The sequence below is a fragment of the Arvicanthis niloticus genome, chromosome 16 (assembly GCF_011762505.2).
Source record: "Arvicanthis niloticus isolate mArvNil1 chromosome 16, mArvNil1.pat.X, whole genome shotgun sequence".
NCBI classification, from domain to species: Eukaryota; Metazoa; Chordata; class Mammalia; order Rodentia; family Muridae; genus Arvicanthis; species Arvicanthis niloticus.
Genome location: NC_047673.1, coordinates 8,067,838 through 8,095,659, shown reverse-complemented (window position 1 = coordinate 8,095,659; position 27,822 = coordinate 8,067,838). Strand labels below are relative to the sequence as shown.

Here is a 27,822-nt window from a genome sequence, read left to right as displayed (position 1 = left end):
TTCATGAACACTCGTTTGTGTTTAAATCTGCAACACTCACAAATCCTATTTTCCCAAGCACTCGGGTGATCAGATAGGTTTGGCCATGGTAGGGTAACTGAGTGAAACAAGCACTTCCGTTTCTGATGTCTTAAGCACTTCTCAAGTGAAGAATTAGAGAAGCAACCATCAGCTTCGGCGAGACTGGGGCCACTGTTTACACTGTTTACACGGGGCCACATAAACAGCACAGACACTTGAGGGTTACCGTCAGCATCAGGAAGGTGAAAGCCGACACTCCCAGGATAAGGATCTCCTTGTTCCCCTTGCTTTCCACGTGCAGCTTTCGATAATACGGTCCTATGAGATACGTCTTCATGACAAGACACAAAAGAAAGACAGCAGCTAGCGAAAAGAGAATTTGTCCAATCAGAAACAGAATGCGCAATACTTCCATGACAACGCTAGGAAAGAAAAGAGACAAGTGTCATCTCACCCCTAATGTATTCCTTTAGAGTCCACAAATAATCTTAAAACATTTTTCTTTAACATGTTACAAAATGAATGACCCAAATCATACATGTTTTTTATTTTTAAATGCTAAAAGAAAACCTATACATTACATTAATTTAGAAAATTGAGTCATGTGACTCAAATGTGGGTTTCTTGGGGTTCTATGCTTCGAAGTAAATCGGTTTTTGAGAGTGTAAAAAGTTTCTACTGGGGCGGGGGAGGTGCTCAGTGGGTGAGAGCATTGCTCATAAGCATGAAGACCTGAACTCATATAACCAGTGCAAGTTAAACAACAAGAAAAAGACTAGGCATGGGAGTGTGGCAATCCCAGCACTCAGGAAGCTGAGGCAGGCAGATCTCTGTGCAGTGGGGGTCAGAAGTGGGAGAGGACACCTGGGGCTTGCTGGTGCCATCTTAGCTCCAGACTAAGGGAAAGGCATTGTCTCAAGGAAATAAGACAGAGGAATAAAACAGGACACCTGGTGGTGTCTTCCTTTGCATGCACACCTCCCCATATATACTGCATACACATGCATACACACCATACATTCAATTATGTACACCATACACACAACATGCATGCACACATACACTCGTGCACATATACCCATACATGGACATGCATATACAGCATGTCTGCTCCATGTACATGTCTGCTCCATGTACACCACAAACACACTATACACACACTACACAATATACCATATAAATATGCATACCACATAGCACACACAGACACACACATACACACCACACACAACACACACAGATGCACACATATACTCACAGGTGCACATGTGCACATACATACAGTCTCAACTGACAGCTTCAGATCTCTACGGATACTATATGTAAAACTATAGTTAGAGGACTAAAGGTGTACTGGAGATAAGCAGAGTTTCTGTGAGCACGCTAGAGCTTGTCTGTTCAGACCAAGCTTTCAGTGGCACACAGTCTACTGTCCATTCCCTAGGCTCTCTGTATTTGCCAAATGGTTTTGTCCTGGCTGGCAGTCCTGGAGGCCTGCTGGACTTATAACATAACCAAGGCTTTCGGACGAGCTAAATTTTCCCAGTGACTTCTTCCATATGGAACAAGCAAGAGCAGACTAGGTTTGGGGCTGTTATGAGAAAGAATGAAAAGGAGAGGATACAGTAGTGTCGATGGCAATGACATCCACCACGACACCTCTACACATCACCACACGTCACAGCACACGTGTGCAAAGACACACCTGCATCACCACTCTCCAGAACATCCTTGGCTCGTACACCTATTGACACATTTAAGCCTTTGAGTTGCCTCAGATCAGGGGCACCACCATCCCATGCCACAGTTACGGTGAAGAGCAGTGACATTGTGTAATATTCCAGGCCAGGAGGAAGTACACAGCAAAGCCAGAATCAGCTTGTTGGAGTCGCCACTGCCTATGCTCGGAGGCACGCATGACATGAGTTCCGGCAGGACACTGGGGAAGGGGTGTAGCATTTCTATAAACAAACGACTTCCAGCCAGAGGAGCGGTTGAGCGTGCAGACACTCACCTGGAAGAGGCGCTTGCTCCAGCCTGTATGAGAGTCGGCATGACGGCAATGAACAGACCCAGCTGCACGTCCTGCATCACCAGCATGCCGAGCAGCACTGTGCTGTAGTCAATGTCACCTGCTGGTGAGACAGCTACTCAGAACAAAGTCCCCCAGGCGAAGCCCAGGTCCCGGCCACTGTAACTGCTCAGTGGGCAAAGGCGTCAGCAGCACGTGCCTGGATCTAACCTCCCAGACCCATGACAAGGTGGAGGGGACTTCATGACACAATGCATGTTTATATATATACACACACACACATACACACACAGTAGTAAGATTAAAAACAAAACCAAAAAATCACAGGGCATGACATATTTTCAAGATAATTCACAATAATCTTTGTAATTTAAACATACATAGATTTTTAAGGATCTCCTTGGAACATAGGTGGGGCACACCTGCACCCTAACAATTGCAAGGCCGAGGCAGAAGAATCCCTTTAGACAAGAGTTTGAGGCCATCCTAAGGAAGGTAACATGGCCCATCTCAAAACATAATTTAGAAGGATTATAATCTTTAAAATAAATGTTTCCTCTTTTTTTTTTTTTTTTTTTTTTGTTTTTTTGTTTTTCGAGACAGGGTTTCTCTGTGTAGTCCTGTCTGTCCTGGAACTCACTCTGTAGACCAGGCTGGCCTTGAACTCAGAAATCCGCCTGCCTCTGCCTCCCAAGTGCTGGGATTAAAGGCGTGTGCCACCACCGCCCGGCAAATGTTTCCTCTTAAAGAAAAAACTTAATGACTTTTGTTTGAGATGGGGGTGCATAGGTTTGGTTGTGTTGTCCAGCCTGCCTCTTAGGCTGAAGTCTCTTAGTTAGCTGGAACTACAAGTACACACCATTGCCTGAAAAACTTTTTGTTGCAGTAAATCTCCAACCCAAGAAGGCCTGATCAATAAAAGCACAACTCAAATATTATAAGCACAAACTGCACGCCTAGATTGGGTGGAATCACCACACTACTCTATTCCCCATCCATGAGAGCCCTTATCACTTGCAGTTTTTCTAGGCCACGTGCTTCTCCTTCATTGTTCTTCCCTCTTCTTCCTTTTCCTCCTCTTCCTCCTCCTCCTCTTCTTCTTCCTCCTCTCTCCCAAACTAGGTAGTGGTAATTCTGTCCAATCTAGGCGTGCAGTTTGTACTTATAATATTTGAGTTGTGTTTTTATTGATCGGGCCTTCTTGGGTTGGAGATTTACTGCAACAACTTTTTTATAAAGAAAATCACAAAAATACCTTATTCCTATGGCTTGCTATTAATATAATTATAGCAAAATGCCACTATCAAAAGATGCTCTGGCAAACAAGATGACATGCTTGTATAATGGAAATATGATCTCTTTGTCCTCGGCCCCAGCTCCCTAACAAGCCAGACTCAGCTCTTTTGGGTGGTAGGTTCCACATTCTGCATACCACTCAAGCAATCCCCGACACCCTTCCCCCTCCCCGGCACAGGAAGGGGCTCCTCTTAACCACTGCAGGAAAGCAGGAACTACAGATTGCATTTCCACCTTAGTGGTTTCTGCTAGTTCTTACAAGCAATTGCACATCCTGGTGGATGGAGAAGAGCAGAGAGAGCCATATGATGTGCATCTGCTGCCGGCTTCCAAGCTGCTGCCATTGCCACCAGCCCTCCCTGCTCTGCAGAGTCAACACCACATGGGAACTTTCTTCTTAACTCTCCAGAACTGTGAGCCAAAGGAAGCCCCTCCATCTTTAAGTGGCTTTTGTCAGGGTTATTTCACCATAGCAACAGAAAAGGTAACGGAGACAAACTCTGTACATCCTCAGCCTCCCTGTGCTCACAGCTGTCGAGGTGAAAGCCCCATCTTTCCTCCAGTAGCTCTCAGGTCCTGCTCTCACATGCTGCTGTTGATCCATGTAGAACTTACACTAAGGTCAGGGAAGGGCTCTGACTTCATGCTGTCAATCAAATCGGGGCAGTGGTTCTTACCAGTGACTCCTCATTTCCCCCCTTGTACCTGCAGCACTTAGGTCCTGCTCAGCTCCACAAGTGCCTGTGGCAAGGCCCCGACACCTTGTCACAGCCACAAAGAGTCCTGCTATCTGAAGGTTCCTCACTTAAAAAAAAAAAACAAAAACAAAAACAAAAAAACAAGGTTTTTCTGTGTAGCCCTAGCTGTCCTGGAGCTTGTTCTGTAGACCAGGCTGGCCTCGAACTCTGAGATCGAGTTCTGCCTCCTGGTTGCTGGGATTAAAGGCATGCACCACTACTGCCCTGTGCTCAATATTTTGTTAAATTTATATTTAGTTTATGTGTATGAGTGCTTGGCCTGTGTGTGTGTGTATTTGCACCACATCCATGCAGTGCCCTGAAGAGGAGGAAGCCCAAAGAGAGCACACTGGATCCCCTGGAATTTAAGTGAAAGTGGCTGTGAGCTGCCGCAGGGTGCTGAGAACCACACCCAGCACTCTGCAAGTGCAACAAATGCTCTTACTCACTGAGACATCTCCAGCCTCGCCTTCCTCCGACCCACAAGGGCCCTTCCTGGCCCCTTGGCCTCCAATGAATCTGAAGTGCCCTTTGCCAACTCCCATGAAAGGGCTGGCAGATATCTTTATTAGAAAGGCCGTGAACTTATAAATTAAAGACAAAACACATCTTAGGGGGAAAAAAAAGTCTTTTTGTCCATGAACACAGACAAATTCCCTGATTAAATCTTCAGTAATTTTCCATTAATATGATTTTTTTCCCTCTCAAGAGTAACATATAAACCACCTAAACCACCAGCCTGGGAGCAGATAGGGAGGGACTCATGGCTCCAGCTGTATTTGTAGGGGAGGATGGCCTTGTCGGGGATAGGTGAGAGAGGAGGTCTTTGGTCCCATGAAGGCTGGATGCCCAGTGTAGGGGAATTCGAGGTTGGGGAGGTGGGAGTGAGTGAGTGAATGGGTGGGTGGGTGCACATCCTCATAGAAGCAGGAGGAGGGGCGATAGGATGGGGGTTTCTGGGTGGGCAGGAAATGGGGAAAGGGGATAATATCTGAAATGCAAATAAAATATCCAATAAAAAAGAGTAACATATACCTTTTGAGAGATTTATCCCCAAATTTCTTATATTTATTACTACTATACATCAAAACTTAAAAAAAAAAAAAAAAAAAAAAAAAAAAAAAAAAAAAAAAAAAAAAAAAGACAAGATCTTTATCCCAGTCTGGCCTATGTAGCTGAAAGTAACCTTGAGTAACCTGATTTCCCTGCCTCTCCCTCCCAGGTGCTGGGATTACTGGCCCAATGCCCTCTCCAAAGTTCATGCAGTACGGAGGATTGAACCCAAGGTCTCAGGCATGCTAGGCAAGCACTCTACCAACTGAGCTATATCCCAGGATATTGGCCATTCCTCCCCAGTTGGATCTCCTGACAGTGCAAGTGAACCTCCTTCTTAACACATTAAGTCAAAAGCCCGTCCGCCTACATCCCTCCGTGTTCCCTGACACATGCCAATAGCAGCATGCCCTTTGACCTTTTCTACAGGTTTGGTTGACCTTAAAACCAGACCAAAGCATTCTCCTTTCCAAGCAGTCCTCAGCAGTCCAGCCTGTAAACCCCACGCTCCTCGCTGCTTCCCTGCATGCTTGCTCTGGTGAGCATCTTTTTGCTGTTGCTACATGGCAGCTAGGGGTGAGGATGTTAGAGACCACTCCGCCAACCCCGCCCTCAGTGGCATCTCTGTAGGTTCGACCTTATCTCTCAAAGCTACAGCTTCCCTGCCCTCAGGAATGACCGAAGGGTGCAGAGAAGGGACGAGAGCTGTTTCTTTAAGCCAATGGTCTTTTCCATTGAGCTCTGAGATTTTCTTGGAATGGAAACACTTCTGTGTTTTGACATAGGTAAGACAAGCTTTCCATTTTTCCCCACTGAGGGTTAGAGATGTACTTTAAATCTTCGCTGCATGCCTTTCTCCAGTTCTGGAAAATCACCAGCCACCCTCCATAGCTTCTCCCACACACAGACATCCAGCTCCCATCTCATCTGCATGTGCTTAAATGCTCTCCTGTCTCCTCTGCTCTCAGCTTTTTGTATCTGATCCAATTACGTAGATGTGACACCTGCATTTATGCTTTCAGTCACTTGGTCATGCCATTGTGGTCTGGTGAACACGCCTGTGAAGGACAGACGCACAGACACTGAGGCTGACGGCTCTTTTCTAGAAGCAGATTTCTTCTAGAAAACAGGACACATGAAGCTGTGTGAAAGCCGCTACACACTTCACCCCTGGCCTGACTTTTTTCACCCTCTGTCCCCCCGTCTTGTGTCCTAGGTTTCATCCATAGGAATATTGGACCTGTCTGCTGGATTGCCACAGATGTGGCCACTAAGGTAGTGACAAGTGAGTCACCCAAGCAAGGAACTGGTGCATCCATATCCTATGAGTCCCGCAGGTCTGGTAGAAATGGCAGTTCTCTGAGCCTCTTTGCCAGTGAGAAGCCCCTTACTCCCAGGTCATACTACGAAGGTATTACAACAGTCCCAGTGGAACTCAAGAGCTCCAGCCTCCGCTTAGAGTTCAGGAGTCCTGGGGCCAGCCCCATACACTGTCCCTCACAGCTCCTGTGCAAGGCACACCCAGTTTAGTGCTGCTACAGAAATTAGCCAGTCTTCTTGATTTTCTTTTTACATTTTCTCATCTGTTGCTGATGAGGTCATGAGTCAGTGTGAAGCTGCTGGGACATTTCGTGGTTTGTTTTACTTTCACAAAGTAAGAAGGAAAGCATGCTGCCCAGTGAACACGCATATGTGAGATTTATAATGCAGCCAAGGACATAGCTGGGGGATGAAGCCACTTGTGACTGTTCCATGCGGCTCTGGCCTCACCACACAAAGCAGTGCCTCCGAGTGACAACAGCTCACACACACAGGACAAACCCAGCCAAGTAAGACACCTGGGAGTCTCTTTATTGCTAAAGCACTCTGGTTTTACAGGAAAATTCCCTGATTGTGTTAGCTCCTAGTACTGCCATAACAAAACCAACCAGCAATAACACAGCCCCCTCAACGAAGCTACCACCTCTACAACCGCCGTTCACTGTGCCGCACAGGCTTCTGATCTTGGTCTAACTTCTTTCTAGATCTCTAACAATGATAAGAACGTAAGCACACAGAGGGTCTTTCTGTCTTTCCTTCCTTCTTTCTTTCTCTCTCTCTGTTTTTCTCTCTCTCTTTCTTTCCTTTTTTCTTTCTATCTAAGATTTATTTATTTACTTATTATGTATGTGAGTATGCTGTCACTATCTTCAGACACACCAGAAGAGGGCATCGGATCCTATTACAGATGGTTGTGAGCCACCATGTGGTTGCTGGGAATTGAACTCAGGTCATCTGGAAGAGCAGTCAGTGCTCTTAATGCTGAGCCATCTCTCCAGCCCGAGTGTTTCTTTTAACCCAGCAGAAGGGTGGATGCATGGATGCACTGAACTCAGGAAGGTGAGCTCCTTGAGGTGTTGACATGACCTGAGCAGCTGCTGACAGCTGGGCAATCCTACAGAAAGGCCTGCAGGCGAGGCGCGCGTGAATATTTACTCCACACAGACTGAGAACATGCTGCTTACCTACCTTCTTTATCACTCCGGGCACTGCCCACTAGGAACCTGGACACCAGGGGTGTGCTTGATAAGGACAAGCAGGTGGAAATGAAGACACTCTGAGTGGGTCTGATCCGCAGGAGGTGTCCCCACCACAAGCCAAAGGCAATCATCAGCAGTGTCATATAGCAAGGTCCTTGTAAGGAAATCCTCCACACCTGGGAAAGAACACAGTCATTCATACACATCCCAGGGCAACAGCCCATCCCTGAACTACGGCCTCAGAGTGGAGAAAGAACACACACATTCATTCATTCCTGTTCCAAAGCAACAGCTCATCTCTGAACTGCTACTCCAGAGCAGAGAACTAACTTTCCAGGAAGGAACTCGGAGCCTATGCATGCACACCTAACAAACACACATCCCAGGCTGAAACACCCTCAGACACAGATACATAAACTATGTACAATCACTTCACAGTATATCCCTGGAGGTTGTTTATAGACCCCCAACAAATACCAGATTCTGAAATCCTCCAATGTTCAAATCTTTTATTTTTAAATTTTGCTTATTTTTGTGTGTATGGGTGTTTTGTCTGTATGTGTGTACATTCATGCCTGGTGCCCCTGAAGCCCAGAAGGGCATGCCATAACCACTGACAATGGAGTTATAAAATACTGTTAGATGCCATGTGGGTGCTGAGAACTGAGCCTGGGTCCTCTGGAAGAATATCTCTCCAGACTTGCTCAAACCCTTCTATTTATTTTAAATGTATAGTATTTCTGTATGCCCTCCTGTAGACTTTAAATCATCTCCGAATGACTTATAAGACGCAATACAACATAATTTGCAAATGCTTATGTAGTATTAGAGAATTAATGACAAAAATAGGTCCATTATATGTTCAGTATGGAGATATGTTCATTCTGCAATTGGCTGAATCTATGGATGCAGAACCCACAACATGGAAAAGTAACTATAGGCCATTTAGACACAGGATTTCTCTGTTGTTCCCATCCTCTACCCCCTGGTGTGTAGACACATTTTGTTTTATTGTTTTTCAAGATAGGGTTTCTCTGTGAAGCACTGGCTGTCCTAGAACTTGCTCTGTAGACTGGGCTAGCCTCAAAGTCAGAGATCATCTGCCTCTGCCTCCCAAGTGCTGGGATTAAAGGTGCACACCACCGTTGCCCAACTGTGTATTGTACTCTCCCCTCCATGAGCAGGACTGAGAGACCTTGGTTGCCACAAGCAAGGTCAAGTGGAGTTACCCACCTTGGCTGCCCGGAACACAGCAGAACTGCCCCCGGGCTTGCCCTGAGACATCTCCAGCCGTGACCTGGAATGGACTATGGATTATCCCACCCATCTGAAACCAGGAGGGGTTGTGGGTTGGGTCTTCCCCTTTAAATTGAGAGCTGAACATTAAAGCTTTGGGCCTTGATCAGAGAACTTTGTCTTGGCCTCATCTCTTCTCGCCCTCCTTCCCCCTTCATTCCCAGCCCCCCTTTCAGGTGAATCCAGTTGACTTGTGGCCACGGGCAGCTACAGTGTATAGACATTTTTAAAACTCAGATCTTCAGAGCAAGTCCTGTAAGTACAGACCACATCTTCCCACTCTATCTGGAGATGTGAAGATATGGAAGCGGCCTGGGAGAAGTCACATGATCAGTAAGCAGCAGAACCTGGAGGCAAGCCCAGGCCGAGAGGCTTCCCAGGCAGATGGGCACCGTTAGGTGCTCAGTGTATTTTTATATATAGATAATATGTAGCACAGTGCCTCAAACAGTAGGACACGTGAAAGCTTGAGAACTCCAGGGTAAGCATTTCCGTTAGGTTAGGCTCTCAGCCTAGCAGAGGGACCACGGTGACAGGGACTCTGCTGATGCAGATCTACGTATTGCATATAACATAAAATTCATCCTATTTTGCCTTAAATGCTTGTTTCTTCTTCTCCTCTGCCACATACTCTCAGTCAAGGTCAACAGTTCATGGTCATCAGCCCCATAGGTCTAGATCATCCACTGAAAGTGAATGGGGGCCCAGGGTTTGGGTGTGTGGAACTAGAGGCCAGCAGAGGCTTTATACAGAGCTAGCTTCATGTGGCTCTCCCTCAGATGCTTCTAGCCTAGGACATTTCCCATCATGCTCTATTCTTGGGGTGACAATTTCATTTTTCTGGAACTGGGAGTGTGGGGAGATGCTCCTAGGCTGGTGGCTGAGATTTCTGACTGCAGTCAGGTGCTCACTCACCTGACCTCCCACGAGAGGTAACTGACTCTATAGCTTTAGGTTCCACATCGGGGGAGGAACAGTGAGACTGATTAACCTCTGAGGCGGAAGGACTCTGGGGTCCTTGTGAGAGCAGACCACCTTGGCGGTTCTCCAGCACATGGAGGGTCCTGGGGAGAGACAGCTCATGGAATGACTCAGAACAAGTGGGTTCAGTCAGAAGCCGAGTCATCGTGAGACCCAAGAGGGGTTTGAAATGCAGCCTAAGGTCACCCTGGGCCACCACTTAGGCTTTATCCCCAATTGATTCCTGCAAAGAAGAATTAGGACGCTCAAACTTTCAGCAACAGCGCTAATCCCCAGACAGCTGGGTACCTGCCTCACAGGCTGTCTTAAGTTTGTTTCTTCTTTCTCAAGGCACATCATTCTGAAACCCTAAAGGCAAGCAACAGGGCAGGATTTGATGCACTGTACACATAACACCATAGCAACAATCTGCCAGGAGGCCAGAAAGACAAGAGAAGAACACATAACTCTGGTTCCCCAGGACTCATAATTTATTCAGAGAGAGGTAGAAACTGATGAACTATTAAGATAAGAAACGAACACCAATTCAGAGGCAGGTACAGTGGCACATACCTGTGATCCCAGCGCTAGGGAGGGTGAGGCAGGAGGATCTGTGAGTCCAAGGCCAGCCTTAATTACACCATTAGACCTTGTCTCAAAACAAAGAAGATAACTTAAGTCAACTGCAAAGCAGGATGGTGAGGAAGGTCCTGGCAGGTGCAAGAACACAGACTAAGCAGTCAGCAGGGACATGCATTCTGGGTAGAAGGACTATTCTCTACCACACTGGGAAGCTCACCCAGAGTCCAGTAACTATGGCTGTTTCTAATCATCCCTTCTGAGTCCTGAGAGGGTGTCCAGAAATTATTACTATTTTGGAAAACACTATCAGATATTTTCTACATAAACTGCCTATACAGAAGAGATCTACTGATATGAAGTGTTCTCTCTCCTTACTTTACCTGCCCTAAAGCCCCCAGTCATTTATGTCTGCATGACAAAATAGGAAAGGATACTGTGGTTTGCTAAATCAATACCAATCTTCTGCATTCCAAACCAGGGACTGCAATGGTAGCAAGAATTTCATTCTTGGAAATGAAATTGCAGAGCCAAGGCACACATCTAGATCTAGGGCTGCCACCCATCAGGCGAGAGGAGGTCTTACAGGTCACTAAATAAAGGCCCAGCAAGGCTTCTAGAAAAGACAGGTTTCCAGTCCAGCATTCTTCTCCTTCGTCAGGTGCATCACCCACCACCATCCCTCAAGCACCCAAAATACACTCACTTACAGAGCAAGAACCCTTCCTACAGGCTCTATGTCTAGATTACAAGGGCAAAAGCCCACAGACAGCACCAATCAGAAATAGCATAATAACAATGTTAACAATATGTCATAGAATGTCATTTCACTAGCAACTGTTGAATAATACAGAAAGAATTAATAATGAAAACCAAGAGAAACTTTAACAAAATTCTACTATACAGACGCGGTGGTTTGAGTATACTTGAACCAGGGAGTGACATTAGGAGGTGTGGCCTTGTTGAAGGATGTGTGGCCTTGTTGGAGGAAGTGTGTCTCTGTTGGGGTGGGCTTTAAGATGCCCATGAGACAGTCTTCTGTTTCCCTTTGGAACAAGATGTAGAACTCTAAGCTCCTCCAGCGCCATGCCTGCCTGGACGCTGCCATACTCCCACATGGATGATAATGGACTGAACCTCTAAATCTGTAAGCCAGCTCCAATTAAATGTTGTCTTTATAAGAGCTGCCTTGGTCACGGAGTCTGTTCACAGCAGTAAAACCCTAAGACAACAGAAGATGTCGGAAACTGATGCCCAGGAAGACTCAGATCCTACCGAAGAGCTGACTGCTCATTATAAGGAGACAGGGCTTCGCCTGTCTTGCTTGCCATCAAGCACTATTTACACCAAACGTCTCTAGTTATAAAATCCCTCAAGAGCCACTGTACTTGGAAACAGAGGTCACATGCTTCCTTGAAGCCTGCCCACTATGGCACTTGTGATGGCCAAGCCCAGCTTACTCTAACAAAGCAGGACACCCCACAAATCCCTTCTACCCAAGCTTATTCCCTTCCTACCCGACACTCTTCAAGAGAGGAAAAACACACAGAAAAAATGGAGCTGTTTTTAATTTAGGATCTAGAAGAATGGTTCATTTTCTTTGCACTTTCAGTTTAGAAATGGGCATATGTGACTTATGGTGTAAGAAGTGCATGAGAAAACCAAAGTCCCTGGAAGATGGCACTGGCACAGTTCAGACTCCTCAAGAAGCAGCATACCTCTGCACATCAGTCCCAGGCAGTGAGAGCAGACAGATCAACAGAGCTGGCAGCAGAAGAGAGGTGAAGGAAACCTAAAGGCAGTAGTGACAAGTAGCCTCTCTCCAGGGAAGGCAACAAGGTGTGAAGACAGTGTGAAGACAGTGTGAAGACAATGTCGGAAACCAGTGGTCACTCTTGGAAGCAAACAAAGGTTTAAAAAGAAAGTTAAAAAGTCTCTTGCAGCTGGGAGTGGTGGTGGTACACATTTATCATCCAGGATGTGAGAAGCAGAGACAGGAGGACTGCCACAAGTTCGAGGCTTTGTGAATATCAGGTTCTACAGGGAGTCATGGGGGAATCTCAAACAAAAACCCAAAATGCTGGCCAGCTTTCATAGTGCTAGAAGGTGCTAAGCCAGCTCCTGGAGGGGAAAGCAACCATGGATCATAACATCTGCGAGTCATGCACCACAAGGACTGGGCTGGCAAGACACGCCCATTGGTGCAATAGTGGTATGAACATCACAGGAGTAACCACCCACCTTCTGGTTAGACTCTAGTTCCATTCCATGAGATGAAACCCATTCCTGCCACCATTACTGAGCCAGATCCTATGGCTAGACAGGACACAGGCTCTGGAGGAGAACCAGCTGCTATTATCTGTTAAACAGGCATAGCATTGAACTGACCCTCAATGACGTATCATTATACCCATACATCACCTGAGAACAAGAGACTAGAGGATGCTCAGCCCTACAGGGAATATATATGCCACATCCCTTTCCCAAGGTTTAGGGATCAATGCAAAAGAGGATGTGGAAAGAGTGTAAGAGACAGAGGCAGTGGATAACTACAAGGAAACATCCTCTAGACATAGCAGGGGAGTCGCACACATGAATCCACACCAATTGTGACAGCAGGCACAAAACCTGTGCAAGCCCAAGTCAGACAAAATCCCAGCATGGACAGGGGAGTTGGGTACAGTATCCTACCCCTTGCTGTAGCACGGATGGCAATTGTTAGCTGCTGGAAGAAGGAGGAACAGTTTTTTGTAAAACTGTATTCTCTAATAAGTTGACCATACTCCACTTGAAGACCACACATCCAAGCATATTTGAGTAGCACAAATTGGTCTTTACAGGTTAAAAGAGAAAACGAAGCCAGAGTTGCCTGGGTAGATCTGAGTTGGTGGCCTGAATATGATTAAAACACACCTTCTGAAACTTGAGCCTTTCAAAGAATTAAAAGAGAGAGAGAGAGAGCACAAAGTTGACAACTGCTCTTCCAGAGGTCCTGAGTTCAGTTCCCAGTAACCACATGGTGGCTCATGACTATATGTGATGGCATCTGATGCCCTCTTCTGGGTGTCTGAGGACAGAGACAACGTGCTCACATACATAAAATAAACAAATAGATACATACTTTTAAAAAGTACTGTAGAAAATTTGGACAGACATAGAAGGGCGCAACTATAGCCAGTCCCTATTGTGTCCTGTGTGTACTTGCTTCTCTTCCTTGCTATTACCAAGTAATATGTTCTTTACCCATACTTGGTCTGACTAGCAGCTCCGGCTGATCTCAAACTCTCAGATACTAGGGTTACAGGTTCACACTACCGGACACAGTTTGATCTCTCTCTCTCTCTCTCTCTCTCAGGTTTATTTTTAATTATATGTATTGGGGGTGGGGTATGTGCACATAAATGCAGGCGCACTTGGAGACCAGAAATGTTGGGTCTTCTGGAGGTAGAGTGTCAGGTAAGCCTGTGAGCCACCTGAAGTGGGTGCTGGGAACTGAAAGGTCTGCTGCAAAAGCAGAAAGCTGCCTCCCCGGCCCCACCATTTTGCTTATGGTTAGTGCTGCCACAAACATTTTCCTTTGTTTCTATCTTTTAGAATTTTAGTCACTGCACAACATTCCATCAGGCAGTTACGTTCCTGCTTAGCCATTAGCTCTTCTGATTATTGACGACAATCTTTTAATGTACTGACTGACCGGCCTGTGGGAAGATGCTGCAGCTTGCCCATGGAGGTCAGAGGGCAGCAGGAGTTCAGCAGGAGCTGCTGTCCTCCTTCCACAGCGTGGATCCTGGAGCTCAAACTCTGAAGCCCAGGCTTGGAGGCAGGCTCCGTTCACGGGAGGCTCCATCTCACCAACAGTCCCATTTTGTTTTGTTGTTGTTTTGAGACTGGGTTTCACTATGTGGTCCTGACTAGCCTGGAATGTCCTTTGTAGAGCAGGCTTGGTCACACAGAGATCCACCTGCTCCTGCCTCCTAAGTGCTGGGATTAAAGGCATGTGCCACCGTACCTAACTCCAATGCTTTTTAAACTTGTCCCCATGAGGAATTAAACTCTCTTGTTGATAAAAATCTGTATGCTTGTGGGTGCGTAATGGGGAAGGAGAGGCAGTGCGTGTGTGTGCAGGTGCACACTGTATGTCCACTGGCCGGAGGACAAACTCAGGTGTCATTCTTTGTACTGTCTACCTTTTGGAGACAGTCTTTCATGTACTTGGAGGCTGCCAATTAGGGTAGACTAACTGGGAGCAAGCCCGAGGACTCTCCAAATACTAGAATGGAAGTATGTACCACCATGCTCAACTTCCAGTAGTATTTTATCTCCTAACACCTTTAACCTTTAAGAAATTATTTCCCTCATTTTAGAGGAAAAAGAGCAGTCTCTAATTCACTCTCCATCTTAGGAATTTTCTTCTAAAGAAATACACTGAGTATTAAATCTCTATTACATTTTCCCCTCAGTTACATAGTTTTGGAAGGACACATATAAAACTGTATGAAAATCCATCCCATTTATTAAGTTCTGACTTTCTCAAATTTGTTTTCTAAAAAAACAGTATCAAACTAAAATGTCATATTCTGGTGTTGCTGTTTTTTTTTTAAAGCTCACTTGAGAGCCAAGAGGACTCTAAATGAGTTCAGGGCCAGTCAGGTCTAGCAAGACCCTGTCTCCAAAATAAATAATAAGAAAACAAACAAACAAACAAACAAACAAACACAGTGTCTCCCCCAGGAGATGGCAGAGGGGCTGGGTCCTTACCTTTCTCAGCTTCTCTGGAGAAAATTCTAAGCCAACCAAAAAAAGAGTAAAGAAGACCCCAAATTCTCCTAATGTCTCCACCTGTACAATAGACTGAGAGGCAAGAAAGCATATTATTTAATGTTTAATCCACTTAGTACACTTTATCAAAAGAATATGTGCTAATAGAGAGAGAAATAGTCTCTAGCCCCTTCCTCCCCCCCAAAAATCCAGTGTTTTTCAAAAAGGAAGTGCATTCTGTTATTTCTTCTGAGATCTTTTTGACTTCCTTAAGGTGTGTGTTTCACACACACATATGCATACACAGTTTTTCTTGATTTGCCAGAGGAATATTTACTCTCATTAGCGTTTCTATGAAGGAGCAGCTATGGGTTCGCTGACTTTCACATACACGTTGGGTGGCCATTCTGTCTCATTAACTCCTCTCTTCAGCTTCCTCCTGGGGAGAAGGAGCCATCAAAGCTCACACTGACTTCTTATTTGGAAATGAGCATGTCTAAGAAAGGAAGTTTTTCTCCTTTTCTCTTGAGGTGAGCTTTCACATTTGGCCACATCACAGAGGTTTTGATGTGTGTGTGTGTGTGTGTATCTTTTGATTTATTTGTCTTTTGTTTGTTTTTATTTTTTGGTTTTTCGAGACAGGGTTTCTCTGTGTAGCCCTGGCTGTCCTGGAACTCACTCTGTAGACCAGGCTGGCCTCGAACTCAGAAATCTGCCTGCCTCTGCCTCCCAAGTGCTGGGATTCAAGGCGTGCACCGCCACTGCCCGGCTTTGTCTTTTGTTTTTAACACTGTCATATTAAAGGAAAAGAGACAGGACAACAGGCTTAAGTTCTAATGTTTCTCAGTGTTGCTGTGGTTGGTCCCTCTGTCCGGAGCTGCCAGCATGCTTGTCCTTGCTGCGAGCACTGTCCGCTCACCTTACTGCTGTATTTCCTCCGTGTCCCTTGTTTATGATGCTTCTGTTTGGACTGTCTGTAAGTCTGTCTTTCAGTGTGGGAATTTGTTCCACTTACTGTTAAAGCCGACGGTATTTCCTTGACATCTTCTTGGCTTGATGCTTCCTTACTGTTACTTCCATTTTCCTGCTATGTCTTTCCTTTTCTTGGTCAGACCGTAGCTATGATGCCCAGATGATACACTTATATCTCCATTTCTCAACTTCATCATGCAAGCCTATTAACTTCCAATAGGAAATGGTTACTGCTCTGGTTCTCCTGACCTTTAGTTAGGATGCTCTTGGGTCTCTCCTCACAAGCACATGAGCTTCTCCTGTCAGCGCTCGAAGTACCCAGGTGTTATGTGGCCCAGTTATTCTGTGTAACGGCAGCATGTCTGTGAGTATTCCCGTGTGTCTGCTCTTACCCTAAACGCTCTAGGTGGGAGAGAGATGCAGTGGAGGGCCTTCCTCCTAAATGTTATCACACTGTCCTAGGTCAGTAGGAGTACTTGTTCCAAACACGAATCTGTACAGCTCACCGTGCTGTGAAGCTTTTGAGCCCCTCACGGGATGGAGGGCTGCCTTCACAGCAGGTGAATTTCTTCCTGGAAGGCCCAAAGCTCCAAGCCTGAGCAGCCTAGGCAGACAGCTCTTTTCCTGGTCAAAGATCATTTGTTGTCACTGAGCTCTTCCGACCTGGTTCAAGGACTGCGGGCTGGAGCATCCTGCAGGTCTCCCTGGGTACCGCTTGCTCCTATTATTCCCCTAGGGTGTCTCAGTGACACGAGGATGACTCCAGGGCTGCTCCTGTGCCCTCCTGGATCACTTCCTCCATAAGGAACTCACAGCACCCACTCTGAGAAGCCTCTTCCCATTGTCCCCACTTAAGTGACATGCTCCAGGACCCCTCTTTCCTGCCAGAGTGTTTCTTTTCCTGATGACAGGGAGCAGTACCTGTTCCATAGATGGCTTCAGCAAAAGGAACCTTGGTCTCTATTGTCTCTCAAGACTGGGACTTCAGTCAGCTTCCCCAAATCACAGGAACTACACAAAATTACACCGAGTTGACCTACTGTCTGAATGGTTGTCTGGATAATGTAGGCCATTACATCACCAATCATTCTTAAATATTAATATAATTTAAAGAGATATATCACTTGTCATCAAACTACCCTTCATCAAGAAATGAAATATTCCCATAAATTAAAGATTTCGTCGAGGGCACCCTTGACTGGCGTCTGCATGGACTCCAGCTTGCACCCACTTAATCTTCACTCCTGTTTCTTTTCATCTTGTTTGACACTAATGCAGAATTAATTATTCTTACCTTAATACTGTTCAGTCCTGAAGGCCCCAGAAGCACCCCACAAATTATATAGCCAAACATCGTAGGCAGTCCTATTGTTGTACACAGCCAGCCACAAGGTAAGGACAGCATCCCTATGGTCACGATGTCCTAACACAGGAAGAAAAAGTCAAAACACAGAGTGGTTGGTTGGGAGGGTGGAATGGGAAGAGGTCTCTGATTTCATCTTATAAGTTGAGAATAGAAAGCAAGCTATGCCTCACACAGAAGCTGAGAACCTTAAGCTCTGCTCTAAGAGATGAAGTTCAATCCTGATAGAACCTGTCTGTTTCTTCAAGCTCCCTAAAAGCATTCTTTGACTCTTGAGTACTTGAATTCCACTGCGTGTTCTGGTCCCAGGGCCCAGAGAGCTCACATGCTAACTCACGATGCCGTCACACTGCATCTCTCCCCACTTAATAACTGATCACATCACTGACTAACAATAAAACCGAGCACAGTGCTGAAGCCCCCAGGCGAGCCAGACTCGGGATGGGATATTTAGGCAGTCTCCAATATTTCATAGAAATTATTCACTCATCACAAAAGGAGGGGAAGAAAGAGGAGCCCCGACCTCCAAGGAGGCTACTGCTGAGTCAGTCTGCAGTATCAGCTCTCTGTGTCCATTTAGCCGTAGTCATAGACAGCGGCTCATTGAGGTCTGGTCTGCTGCTATGTACTGTAATGCTAAGTGCAGGCCGTCTAGACCTGGAGAGTCCACAGGCAGGCCCAAGTGATGCTACGTGACCTTGCCCTGAAGTTACTTCTGATTGGTGAATAAAGATGCCGACAGCCAACAGCTGGGCAGGAGAAACATGGGTGGGGTGGGTAGGGCTCCCGGGCTTGGGGTGTAAGAGAGCCACGAGGGGGGCAAAGAAGGTTAATAGAGGAGGAAGCTACCGCGGGTTAGGTGAGTCATGAAATAACGCCCATGTGGGTTGGCTAATTGGAGTTAAGAGCAGCCCAGACGAAACATGGCAAATTATATTGTGGGACTATTGGCTGTGAAATAGACATAACAGCCAGAGGATAGACATCTGTCCAGCTCTTGTGCTGGTTAAGGCTTATTGTAAATATAAATGCTGTGTGTATCTTTTATCCAGGAACTGAATGGTTAAAGGCAGGGCAGAAACCCTGGATTGGGATTAGAATTTTCTACAACAGTAGAGCTTGGTTGTCATGAGCTTGGTTCTCCAGTAAGAATTAGCTCCTGGGAGGAGCCCTTGGGCATCCCGTCTTCTCTGCCCATTGGAGGGGCTATTTGAAACTCAATTGTGGTGCTGCATACCTATAACCCTGACACTCAGGAGCTGAGACAGGAGGACTGCTGAGAGCTCAAGGCCAATAAGCACTACATAGTGAGTTCCAGGCCTGCCTAGGATCCACAGTAAGAGCCTGTCTCAACAAAATAAAACAAAATGAGAAAAGCTTCTGAAAGAACATTATCTGAGTATCGCAGTGGAGCCTCTGGCAGCAGGAAGGCTGGCGTCCAGTGTGAGGCAGGAGACAGCTCAGCCTCACTGGCCAGCCCCAGGCTGATGGCTATGGCTTGCCTTTATGAAGTGGTGGTCTGCACGTGGGATAGTTGAATCTCTGGGCTTGGTCAGAATATACTGGTTGTTCTGGGAGTCGATAAGCATGCTGAGGCCTAGGCCATCCTCCACTTCCCTCTTCGTGATATTCTGCTTGGAACTGGCCTCCTCTTCCTCCACTCTCAGAACTGCCTCAAAGTTGACGCCTTTGACCTATAATGATAACCAATATTATACAATTAGAATTAAATGCTTTCACAGCAGCCCTTAAAGAGTAAAGACTAAAAGAATAACGGAAATGTTTTAGTATTCTGTGACAAAAAGATCAGTAAAGCGAAGTCTGCTGTCAGGGTCTATAATCCCAGCTTGCGAGGGTAAGGCACAAGGATCCACGTTTAATAGCTACCCGGCTTGCAGAGTGAATCAAGGTTAGCACAGGCAACTTGGCAAGCTTCCATTTCAGAAGACAAGTGAGAAGAAGGCGGGTGTGTAAGTCAGTGCTAGGGCACCTTTCTGGCAGTGTGCACAGAATATCCAGTTCCAACCAATAAAACAAACCAAACCAGTAGTATTCATTAGCCAGAATTGGGAAATTTTTCAACTAAAGAATTTAAGAGTAAAAATATTAGGACCGGGGGCTGGAGAGATGGCTCAGAGGTTGAGAGCACTGACTGCTCTTCCAGATGTCCTGAGTTCAATTCCCAGCAATCACATGGTGGCTCACAACCATATGTAATGAGATCTGATGCCCTCTTCTGGTGTGTCTGAAGACAGCAACAATGTACTCATATAAATAAATTAAATAAATAAATAAGTAAATAAATATTAGGATCATGCTACCTCCAAACACCTACTTCACCTGGTTTACAGTATATACTTTTACCTCATTTATGGTATATACTTTTACCTGATTTTCGGTATATACTTCACCTGATTTACTGATATACTTTTACCTGATTTACGGTATATACTTCACCTGATTTAAGGTATATACTTCACCTGGTTTATGGTATATACTTCACTTGATTTAAGGTATATACTTTACCTGGTTTATGGTATATATTTCACCTGGTTTATGGTATATACCTCACCTGGTTTATGGTATATACTTCACCTGGTTTGTGGTATATACCTCACCTGGTTTATGGTATATACTTCACCTGGTTTATGGTATATACCTCACCTGGTTTATGGTATATACTTCACCTGGTTTATGGTATATACCTCACCTGGTTTATGGTATATACCTCACCTGGTTTGTGGTATATACTTCACCTGGTTTATGGTATATACTTCACCTGGTTTGTGGTATATACCTCACCTGGTTTATGGTATATACCTCACCTGGTTTGTGGTATATACCTCACCTGGTTTGTGGTATATACTTCACCTGGTTTATGGTATATACCTCACCTGGTTTGTGGTATATACTTCACCTGGTTTATGGTATATACCTCACCTGGTTTGTGGTATATACCTCACCTGGTTTGTGGTATATACTTCACCTGGTTTATGGTATATACCTCACCTGGTTTGTGGTATATACTTCACCTGGTTTATGGTATATACCTCACCTGGTTTATGGTATATACTTCACCTGGTTTATGGTATATACCTCACCTGGTTTATGGTATATACCTCACCTGGTTTGTGGTATATACCTCACCTGGTTTATGGTATATACCTCACCTGGTTTGTGGTATATACCTCACCTGGTTTATGGTATATACCTCACCTGGTTTGTGGTATATACCTCACCTGGTTTGTGGTATATACTTCACCTGGTTTATGGTATATACCTCACCTGGTTTGTGGTATATACTTCACCTGGTTTATGGTATATACCTCACCTGGTTTATGGTATATACCTCACCTGGTTTGTGGTATATACTTCACCTGGTTTATGGTATATACCTCACCTGGTTTGTGGTATATACTTCACCTGGTTTATGGTATATACCTCACCTGGTTTGTGGTATATACTTCACCTGGTTTATGGTATATACCTCACCTGGTTTATGGTATATATTTCACCTGGTTTATGGTATATACTTCACCTGGTTTATGGTATATACTTCACCTGGTTTGCGGTACATACTTTTAGGAGCTCCCCTCCAATCCTAGAACTGATGACTGAGCTTCCTGTTCCCGCCGGTTTCTAGTCTCCCCACACACGCCTACTCTCAGTCTGATTTGTCTTTACTCCACAACTGTTTCTAGTCCACCCAAGACCACAATTCTTAGTGTCATTAGGGGTTTCCACTTATGATCTCAACATAGCAAAGGTAAAGCACGAATCTTATTTCAGCTCTAAGTCTGTCTTTTGCAAAACATAAGATAAGCTCTGAAACCTGACCACCTAAACTTCCAGAATCCAGAGTCAAGCCACTCACACAGAAGCGACTGTGGTTGACATAAGAGAAAGCAGAGCTGGGTGGTGGCGCACGACTTTAATCCTGGCACTAGAGAGGCAGGGCAGGCTGATTCTCTGAATTTGAGGCCAACCTGGTCTTCAGAGCGAGTTCCAGGACTGCCAGGGCTACACAGAGAAACCCTGTCTCAGAAAACTATATATAGAGAAAGCAGAGTGGCTCCTCGCTTCTGAATGTGGCACAGAGGTGTTTTAACTTATCTGCACTGCCGACTCCACTGAGACACACACATAAGTATCTTGTGTGCACCAGGGCCCATGTCATCACAGTGGCTTAGCCAGTGGACTCTGGTCTGCTTACTGATTTATTGTCGTCGAAGGCATGCTCCTCTATCTCCTCCTCCAGGCGGTCCGCAGCTTTCCTCACGTCTTCAAGAATCTCGTCAAGCATGGAGAGACTCTTGTTTTGATGCTGCATATTTTTAAGGGCTTCCACTTGGTGTTTTTCTGCGGCAAGAAGTTCCACATACTCTGTCTCCTCCTATTGATTTGTAAGAAGTGGAGGTTTAGTAAGCTTACAGCACGGTGGTGTGACATACTCTGATCCACTCACTAAAGGCTCGCCTCCGGATTAGACCCAGTCAATGGGCCATTTGTACGGGTGCAACTCTAGCACTTCCCAGCAGAGGGTGTCGAGCATCCCAAACCGCTCAAATATGCTGAGCCTGGCAAAGTGTATAGAGCAACCAGCATGGGGACACACCAAAGAAGAAAGCATCCTACTGTAAACGGGCTTGCTCACCACCCAGGACGGTCCTCTGCTAACATGAAACCACGTGCCAGGCACAGCAATGCCCTGAGGCACTGTGCTGCCGTGCGTGTGGCGCAGATACTCATGGACACCTAGCTGCTTTCTGAGCTTACAGGTAGGTAGAGCCCAAGCTAATCCTAGTGAGAGTGAGTGAGCACTAGGAGTCACATGACATCCTAGATGCAATGATGGCACCGACAGGCTTCAAGAAAGGTACTTCCTCCAGCCGCCCTTCCTAAGTCTGTGTGTCACCCCACCCTGACTCCCATCCCCTGACAGATCCCTAGAGGACAGGTTCCTCTACCCCAGACTGGTGGCTGACCTTAATGGCAGCCTCCCTCAAAGCCTCCAGCCGCTGCTTGCTGCTCTCTTTCATGTTGACCACATCTCTGTAGTCCCCCTGCAGGGCTCTCTGCAGTCCATAGATGGCCTGGAAAACTGAATTTTCACTTTCATTCAACTCTTTCTGGAAAATCTCAAACGTGTGCACCTGGAAGAGCTTCTCCTCGCCTGAAAGGCTGGTGTCCTTTTCCACTGCTCTGATGGCGTTCTTCAGTTTGTTGAGAACCACATTCTTCTGCCGCAGGAGCCCAGTGAGCCTCCTGCAGCTGTCCAGGGCCCACTGCTTCCTCTGAGTGGCAGTGGCGCCCTTCCCACGGTGCAACTTGATGGCGTGCTTGGCCACCTCCTCGTGCTCGGCAGCACTGGCTATCAGGCCAAAAAAGGAAAGCAGCATCCAGAAGACACTCTGGTCCAGCACCTTCATGGTCCAAGGATACGGGGCAGGAAGAGAGACCTCTGCTGCATCCGGCTTGCATTTTACACGCACATTTTCGGCTAAAAAACAAATTGGACATTGCATCAACTTCTGAACTTACCAAATCCAGATTACAGTCAAATACTGAATGTTAAGTACCATAAGTGGAGAGTAAAGGGATTTCATCTGACTTTAAAGACGATTTTAAAGGTTTAAAACATAGCCCCCATGTACAATATCACAAGCCTGTAATCCCAGAACTTAAGAGAGAGAAAGAGAAAGACTGGATTGGTAATTCAAGGCCAACCTATGCTACCTAACATCTTTTCTCAAGAGAACCCAACAGGTAAATCAGTAAGAAAATTACACATAGCTTCATAAACTGACCATGTGTGAAAGAAAAAAACCCATTCCTACTTAAGAGGAGCCACATGTCAAAAGTAGAAGAAAGAATCCAAATTCTCCAGCACACAGGAAGCCCCTGTCTTCTGAGATGCTGATGGTGTGCTCGGCCACCCTGCTTGCTTTCCAAATTCTATTGGAGTATTGCTAATTTTCCAAAATGAGCTGTAGTTAATGAAGCAAGACATGGGGATTAAAGACATTCACAAGAGTCTGACCATGCCTGGAACTCTATGTCTTGATAAAATGTCCAAACCGTTTCCATCACTGAAAGATAGCCCTATTCTCTTTCCCTCCAAAGGGAGACCTAACACAAACATATGGGTGTTTGGCAAAAGAGCAAAGAACCTGGTTCCTGAAGTCTCGTCTGGGGATGTGAGGAAGGTCTCGGTGCCAGCTGCAGCTGAGATGACTAGAAGACACTGGCCAGGGCAGGCAAGAGAGCTGCTTTAGCAGCCGGGAGCAGCAGTGCTCAGTAACCGATCCTGACAGACAATGATCTAGGAGGCTGGAAAATGGGCTGAAAAAGAAACAAAGGGAAAGGGAGTTAAACCCTAGGAATCGGCTGAACATGGAACCCCAGGTCACAAGGAGTTCTGCCCACAAAGAAAACAAAATATACCGTCTTTATACAATTTGCAGCTCAGGGATGTACCCCATCTAATCTCTTAATGGAGCCTCCAACTGACTGTTCTGCCTGTACGGCATCCTCCACCCCAAACATGCCAGCATTTCATCTCCCTGGGAATCTGCTTGCTAAAACACACACACACACACACACACACACACACACACACACACACCATACCTTCCACACACATACCACACACACACACACACACACACACTCACACATACCACACACACACACACACACACACACCGCATACACCACACACACATACCACACACACATACCACACATACACACACACACACACACCACATTCTCTGCTAATCCCAATGATTTTCCAGGCAGCATGAGCTAGCTGTAACAAAAATAAAAGGTGGCATTTCTAAAGACTCTAACTCTTCCTAGCAGAGGGAGGCAAGCACTCTGATAAAACCAGGAAGCGAAAGCCAATAGAGGCAGGCTGACAAAAACAAACATGAGAACTTGAATCTCTGAGTTCCAGGACAACCAGGGCAACACAGAGGAAATCCTTTGCTTTCTCTTTTCCTTCCCATTCATTCTCTTCTCTGTGTGTGTGTGTGTGTGTGTGTGTGTGTGTGTGTGTGTAACCAGGGTCTCTCTGTGTAACTCTGGCTATCTTAGTTCTCACTCAGGCTGGCCTCAAACTCAAGAGATTCCCTCTGCCTCTGCCTTCCAAATGCTAGAATTAAAGGTGTATGACGCTATGCCTCGATTTTTTTCTTTTCTTTTCCTTCTTTCTTTTTCTCTCTTTCTTTCTCTCCTTCTTTCTTTCTTTCTTTTTTGAGGAAGAAACTTTCTGAGAGTCAAACTCAGGGCTCTTTTTCATTTGGATCAGCAACACCAATACTTTCAGCACAAGAATCACATCATTTTCCAGGCATGGTGATTCAGTCTTACAATCACAGCCGTGATTTTATTCAGAAGAAAAAAACCTCAACATCCATTTTTGAAACACTGTGCTTACTACTATATAGCTAGGATACTTTCAAACATCTGATTTTCCTGCCTCAGGCTCCAAAGTAAAGCTCTGTTCTTTGCAAGATGATATGAATAAGGAGAAATGGATGAGATAGCAAAGAGAAATAAGTCTCAGTGGGAAAAATTACTGAATTAAAGCCCTTGGCTTAAAGTCTATCTATCTATCTATCTATCTATCTATCTATCTATCTATTCATTTGTCTACCTATCTATCCTATCCTATCTATCTATCTATCTATTTTTGAGACAGTCTTACTATGTAGCCCTGGCTGTCCTGGAATTAGCTATGTAAATTGGCCTCAAACTCACAGAGATCTGAGTCTCTGCCTTCCACATGCTGGGATTAAATGTGTGTTCTTCCATCAGCAAAGCCTATTTTAAATTCTAAAGTACATTTAAAAAGAGCACTTGTACCCACATAACACAATAGGTAGCTGTCAAAGATGAAGTATTTCATTAGCTGGCCAATCCTTGAAACTACTTTGGAAAAAGAAAAAAGAAAACCATAATACGGAAGAGGAATAAGATGCCACGAACCAAAAAAAGATAAGAAAAACAGAGGGTGAGCAAACAGTGATTTGACTCATAACCAATGAACCATAGCGTCTTGGTGGTGTCCAAAGGGCTGTTCAAATAGCTACTTTATTTGTTCAGGAGGTGCCGACTTAAATCCACAAAGAGAGGAGACACAGGGCCTACTCACTAGCCAGCTGCTTGTGTGTTCTTTCTTTAGTTAGGGAAGCCAACGAGGAGAAAAAGATCTGTGAAGAAAGAGGCCCTTTCATCAGCAGCAAATATTTCTCTGGTAAGTAAGCAAATCTACACTGCACCCCAGGAAGATGAATTGGATGCTGAAAATAAATAAGCAAGAGAGGTTAAACACGCTGGGCTAGAGTGACCTTCCACGTTGCTTTCAACCTACTTCATTGGTTTTATACACACACACACACACACACACACACACACACACACTACACCTAAATTAAGAATTAATGTGTAAACCATCTTGGTTGATTGTTTACTCTGACACCTCCCTGGTTGTACAAGCTTAAGTCAACCGTTGCTGGGCACCCACATCCCTTATTGAAAGACAATCTTGGGGTGTCTTTCCAGGTATATCTTTAAAAAGAGGCTGTCTACCTCAGTACCTCACGGGGCGGGACACAGAGGCAACATAAAATTCCAGGGAAGAACAAAAACGGGAGGCTCGAGGAGCAAACCTCTGAGTTTAGGTAAAGTCTTGGAAACGGGAGTCTCCCCCATACCCCGAAAGAACTTCTAGGAAAGGACCCTCCCACTCCCAGTAAAGTAGACAAAGGCAGCTCCTAGGAAGGACCCATTTCTGGAAGAGACAAACCAAGAAGAATCCCCAGGCAGGAGTCCCCAGGATTGAGCAACCCGGATGAGGACCCCAATGGAACGCATCTCAGGACAGGAGTCCCGCAGCCGCAGAGCTCACCCCGGTGGAGGAGGCCGCTCTCTGGACATGCGACCTCAGCATCACTGTTCCTGATCGCGAGCTCCCCGGCCCAGCGAACCAAAGGGCCGACAAGGACTTGCCCTCATCTCCCGGACTCAGGACCAGGACATTGAGGACGGCACCGCCCTCTTCTTACTTCAGGCGCTTTTGACGTGCAGCTGAAAAGTAGCTGCGTCTCCTTTAAGCGGGCTGCCGATGGGCAGCTCCGTCGTCCTTCGCGCGGCGCGGTGCACGCCGGGAACTGGAGTTTCTGGAGCCGTCCAGCCAGCCTCCTTCCAGCTGGTGTGTAGCCCAAGAGGTACAGAACGTCAACAGCTTCCGAGAGAGGTTACGATGTGCCCAAAACGCCGTGGCTCGGAGCTGAAGGGCGCCTGTCCGCACTGCACGCGGAGAGCCCAAGACTGAGCGAGCTTCCCAGTCCGCTGAAGGAGCGTCCCGATACTGCGCCTGCGCAAAGCGCCCGCTTAGCCGCGGCTGCGATCGCCTGCGCAGAGGAAGAGCGGTGTGCGCTTGCGCAGAAAATTGAAGTCGCTTCGGCAGCATTGGGGAGCATGGTAGGTGGCTGGCTTTGCGCTTTGCAGGTGCGGGCCAGAGCCGGGCGCGGAGGTCACCGCTCCGCGGCGGCTTCAGGATAACTGAACGGAGGGGCTGTGTGTGCCCGTCGGGGTGTTGAGGGAGGGCACGGTTGACTTGGAGAAACATAGTATTAAGAGGGGTGTGAGGAGTCCAGTTGGATCTCGGGAAGGGCAGCGGCGCCGGGTCAGCCGGGTGCTGACCGGACCAGAGGGCGGGACAGGGCTGTGCGACTGGTGACACCTGCCCTCTGGGCGGAGCCAACCCGCGTCTGAGTGGACAGTGACGCCGACTGGGGCGGAGCTGGCGGAGCTTTGAAGCTGTTGGTCCAGGGAGGTTTCTGGAAGAGGTAGAAGGAAGCAATCCCCGGAAGGTGGTGCGCAAGGCTCTGCGGGGTTAGGATGGTTTGCGATCCGGTCAGCTCTCACCGGGCGAGGATATCCCAAGTTGCCCGCTCTCTTCTTGAGATCAGGCTGGGAATCCTGGAAACGGGGAGGGACCGACTGGACACCGAGGTAGCGGAGGGTTTGCATCGCGGGAGGACATCTGACAGTCCCATTCCTTGGATCTCGGGATAGCCTCGCTCAGAGAGGCTGCCGGCAATTGGGAGCCGAGGAAGACAACTTTTGTCTCTGTCCTGGGAGAGATGTCTGCTTGTCTTGGATCTGCATAGAGGAAACAGGGCTGAAGACCGAATCGCGGGGAGGGAAGAGGGAATGGAACGAATA

The 27,822-nt window shown here is 46.4% G+C and overlaps 2 protein-coding genes across 10 annotated transcripts in view; one reads left to right on the top strand and one right to left on the bottom strand.

Annotated features, from left to right (window-relative positions):
- The window catches only part of Slc9d1 (solute carrier family 9 member D1), a 37,578-nt gene extending 10,922 nt beyond the window's left edge, over positions 1-26,656 (bottom strand). The window contains exons 1-10 of one of the 3 annotated variants that reach the window (XM_034520028.2): positions 26,501-26,656; positions 23,757-23,928; positions 22,572-23,086; positions 21,800-21,979; positions 19,089-19,280; positions 17,518-17,646; positions 15,252-15,344; positions 7,648-7,834; positions 2,036-2,156; positions 248-443 (exon numbers count right to left, since the gene is read on the bottom strand). In XM_034520028.2, coding sequence (XP_034375919.1) covers positions 248-443; positions 2,036-2,156; positions 7,648-7,834; positions 15,252-15,344; positions 17,518-17,646; positions 19,089-19,280; positions 21,800-21,979; positions 22,572-23,015 — 1,542 coding nt within the window. In that variant the 5' untranslated portion in view covers positions 23,016-23,086; positions 23,757-23,928; positions 26,501-26,656. Of the gene's footprint in view, positions 1-247; positions 444-2,035; positions 2,157-7,647; positions 7,835-15,251; positions 15,345-17,517; positions 17,647-19,088; positions 19,281-21,799; positions 21,980-22,571; positions 23,087-23,756; positions 23,929-25,744; positions 25,860-26,500 lie in introns of those variants that run through there. The other 2 variants (XM_034520030.2, XM_076913836.1) reach the window with 2 other exon arrangements.
- Positions 25,827-27,822, top strand: part of Dcun1d2 (defective in cullin neddylation 1 domain containing 2) — a 27,948-nt gene continuing 25,952 nt past the window's right edge. For 4 of the 7 annotated variants that reach the window (XM_076913840.1, XM_076913841.1, XM_076913839.1 and 1 more), the window contains exon 1: positions 27,083-27,102. Coding sequence is in view for 2 of the 7 variants with exons in the window: in XM_034520035.2 (XP_034375926.1) it covers positions 27,073-27,075 (3 nt within the window). In the remaining 5 variants the exon portion in view is untranslated. The other 3 variants (XM_076913838.1, XM_034520035.2, XM_034520033.2) reach the window with 3 other exon arrangements.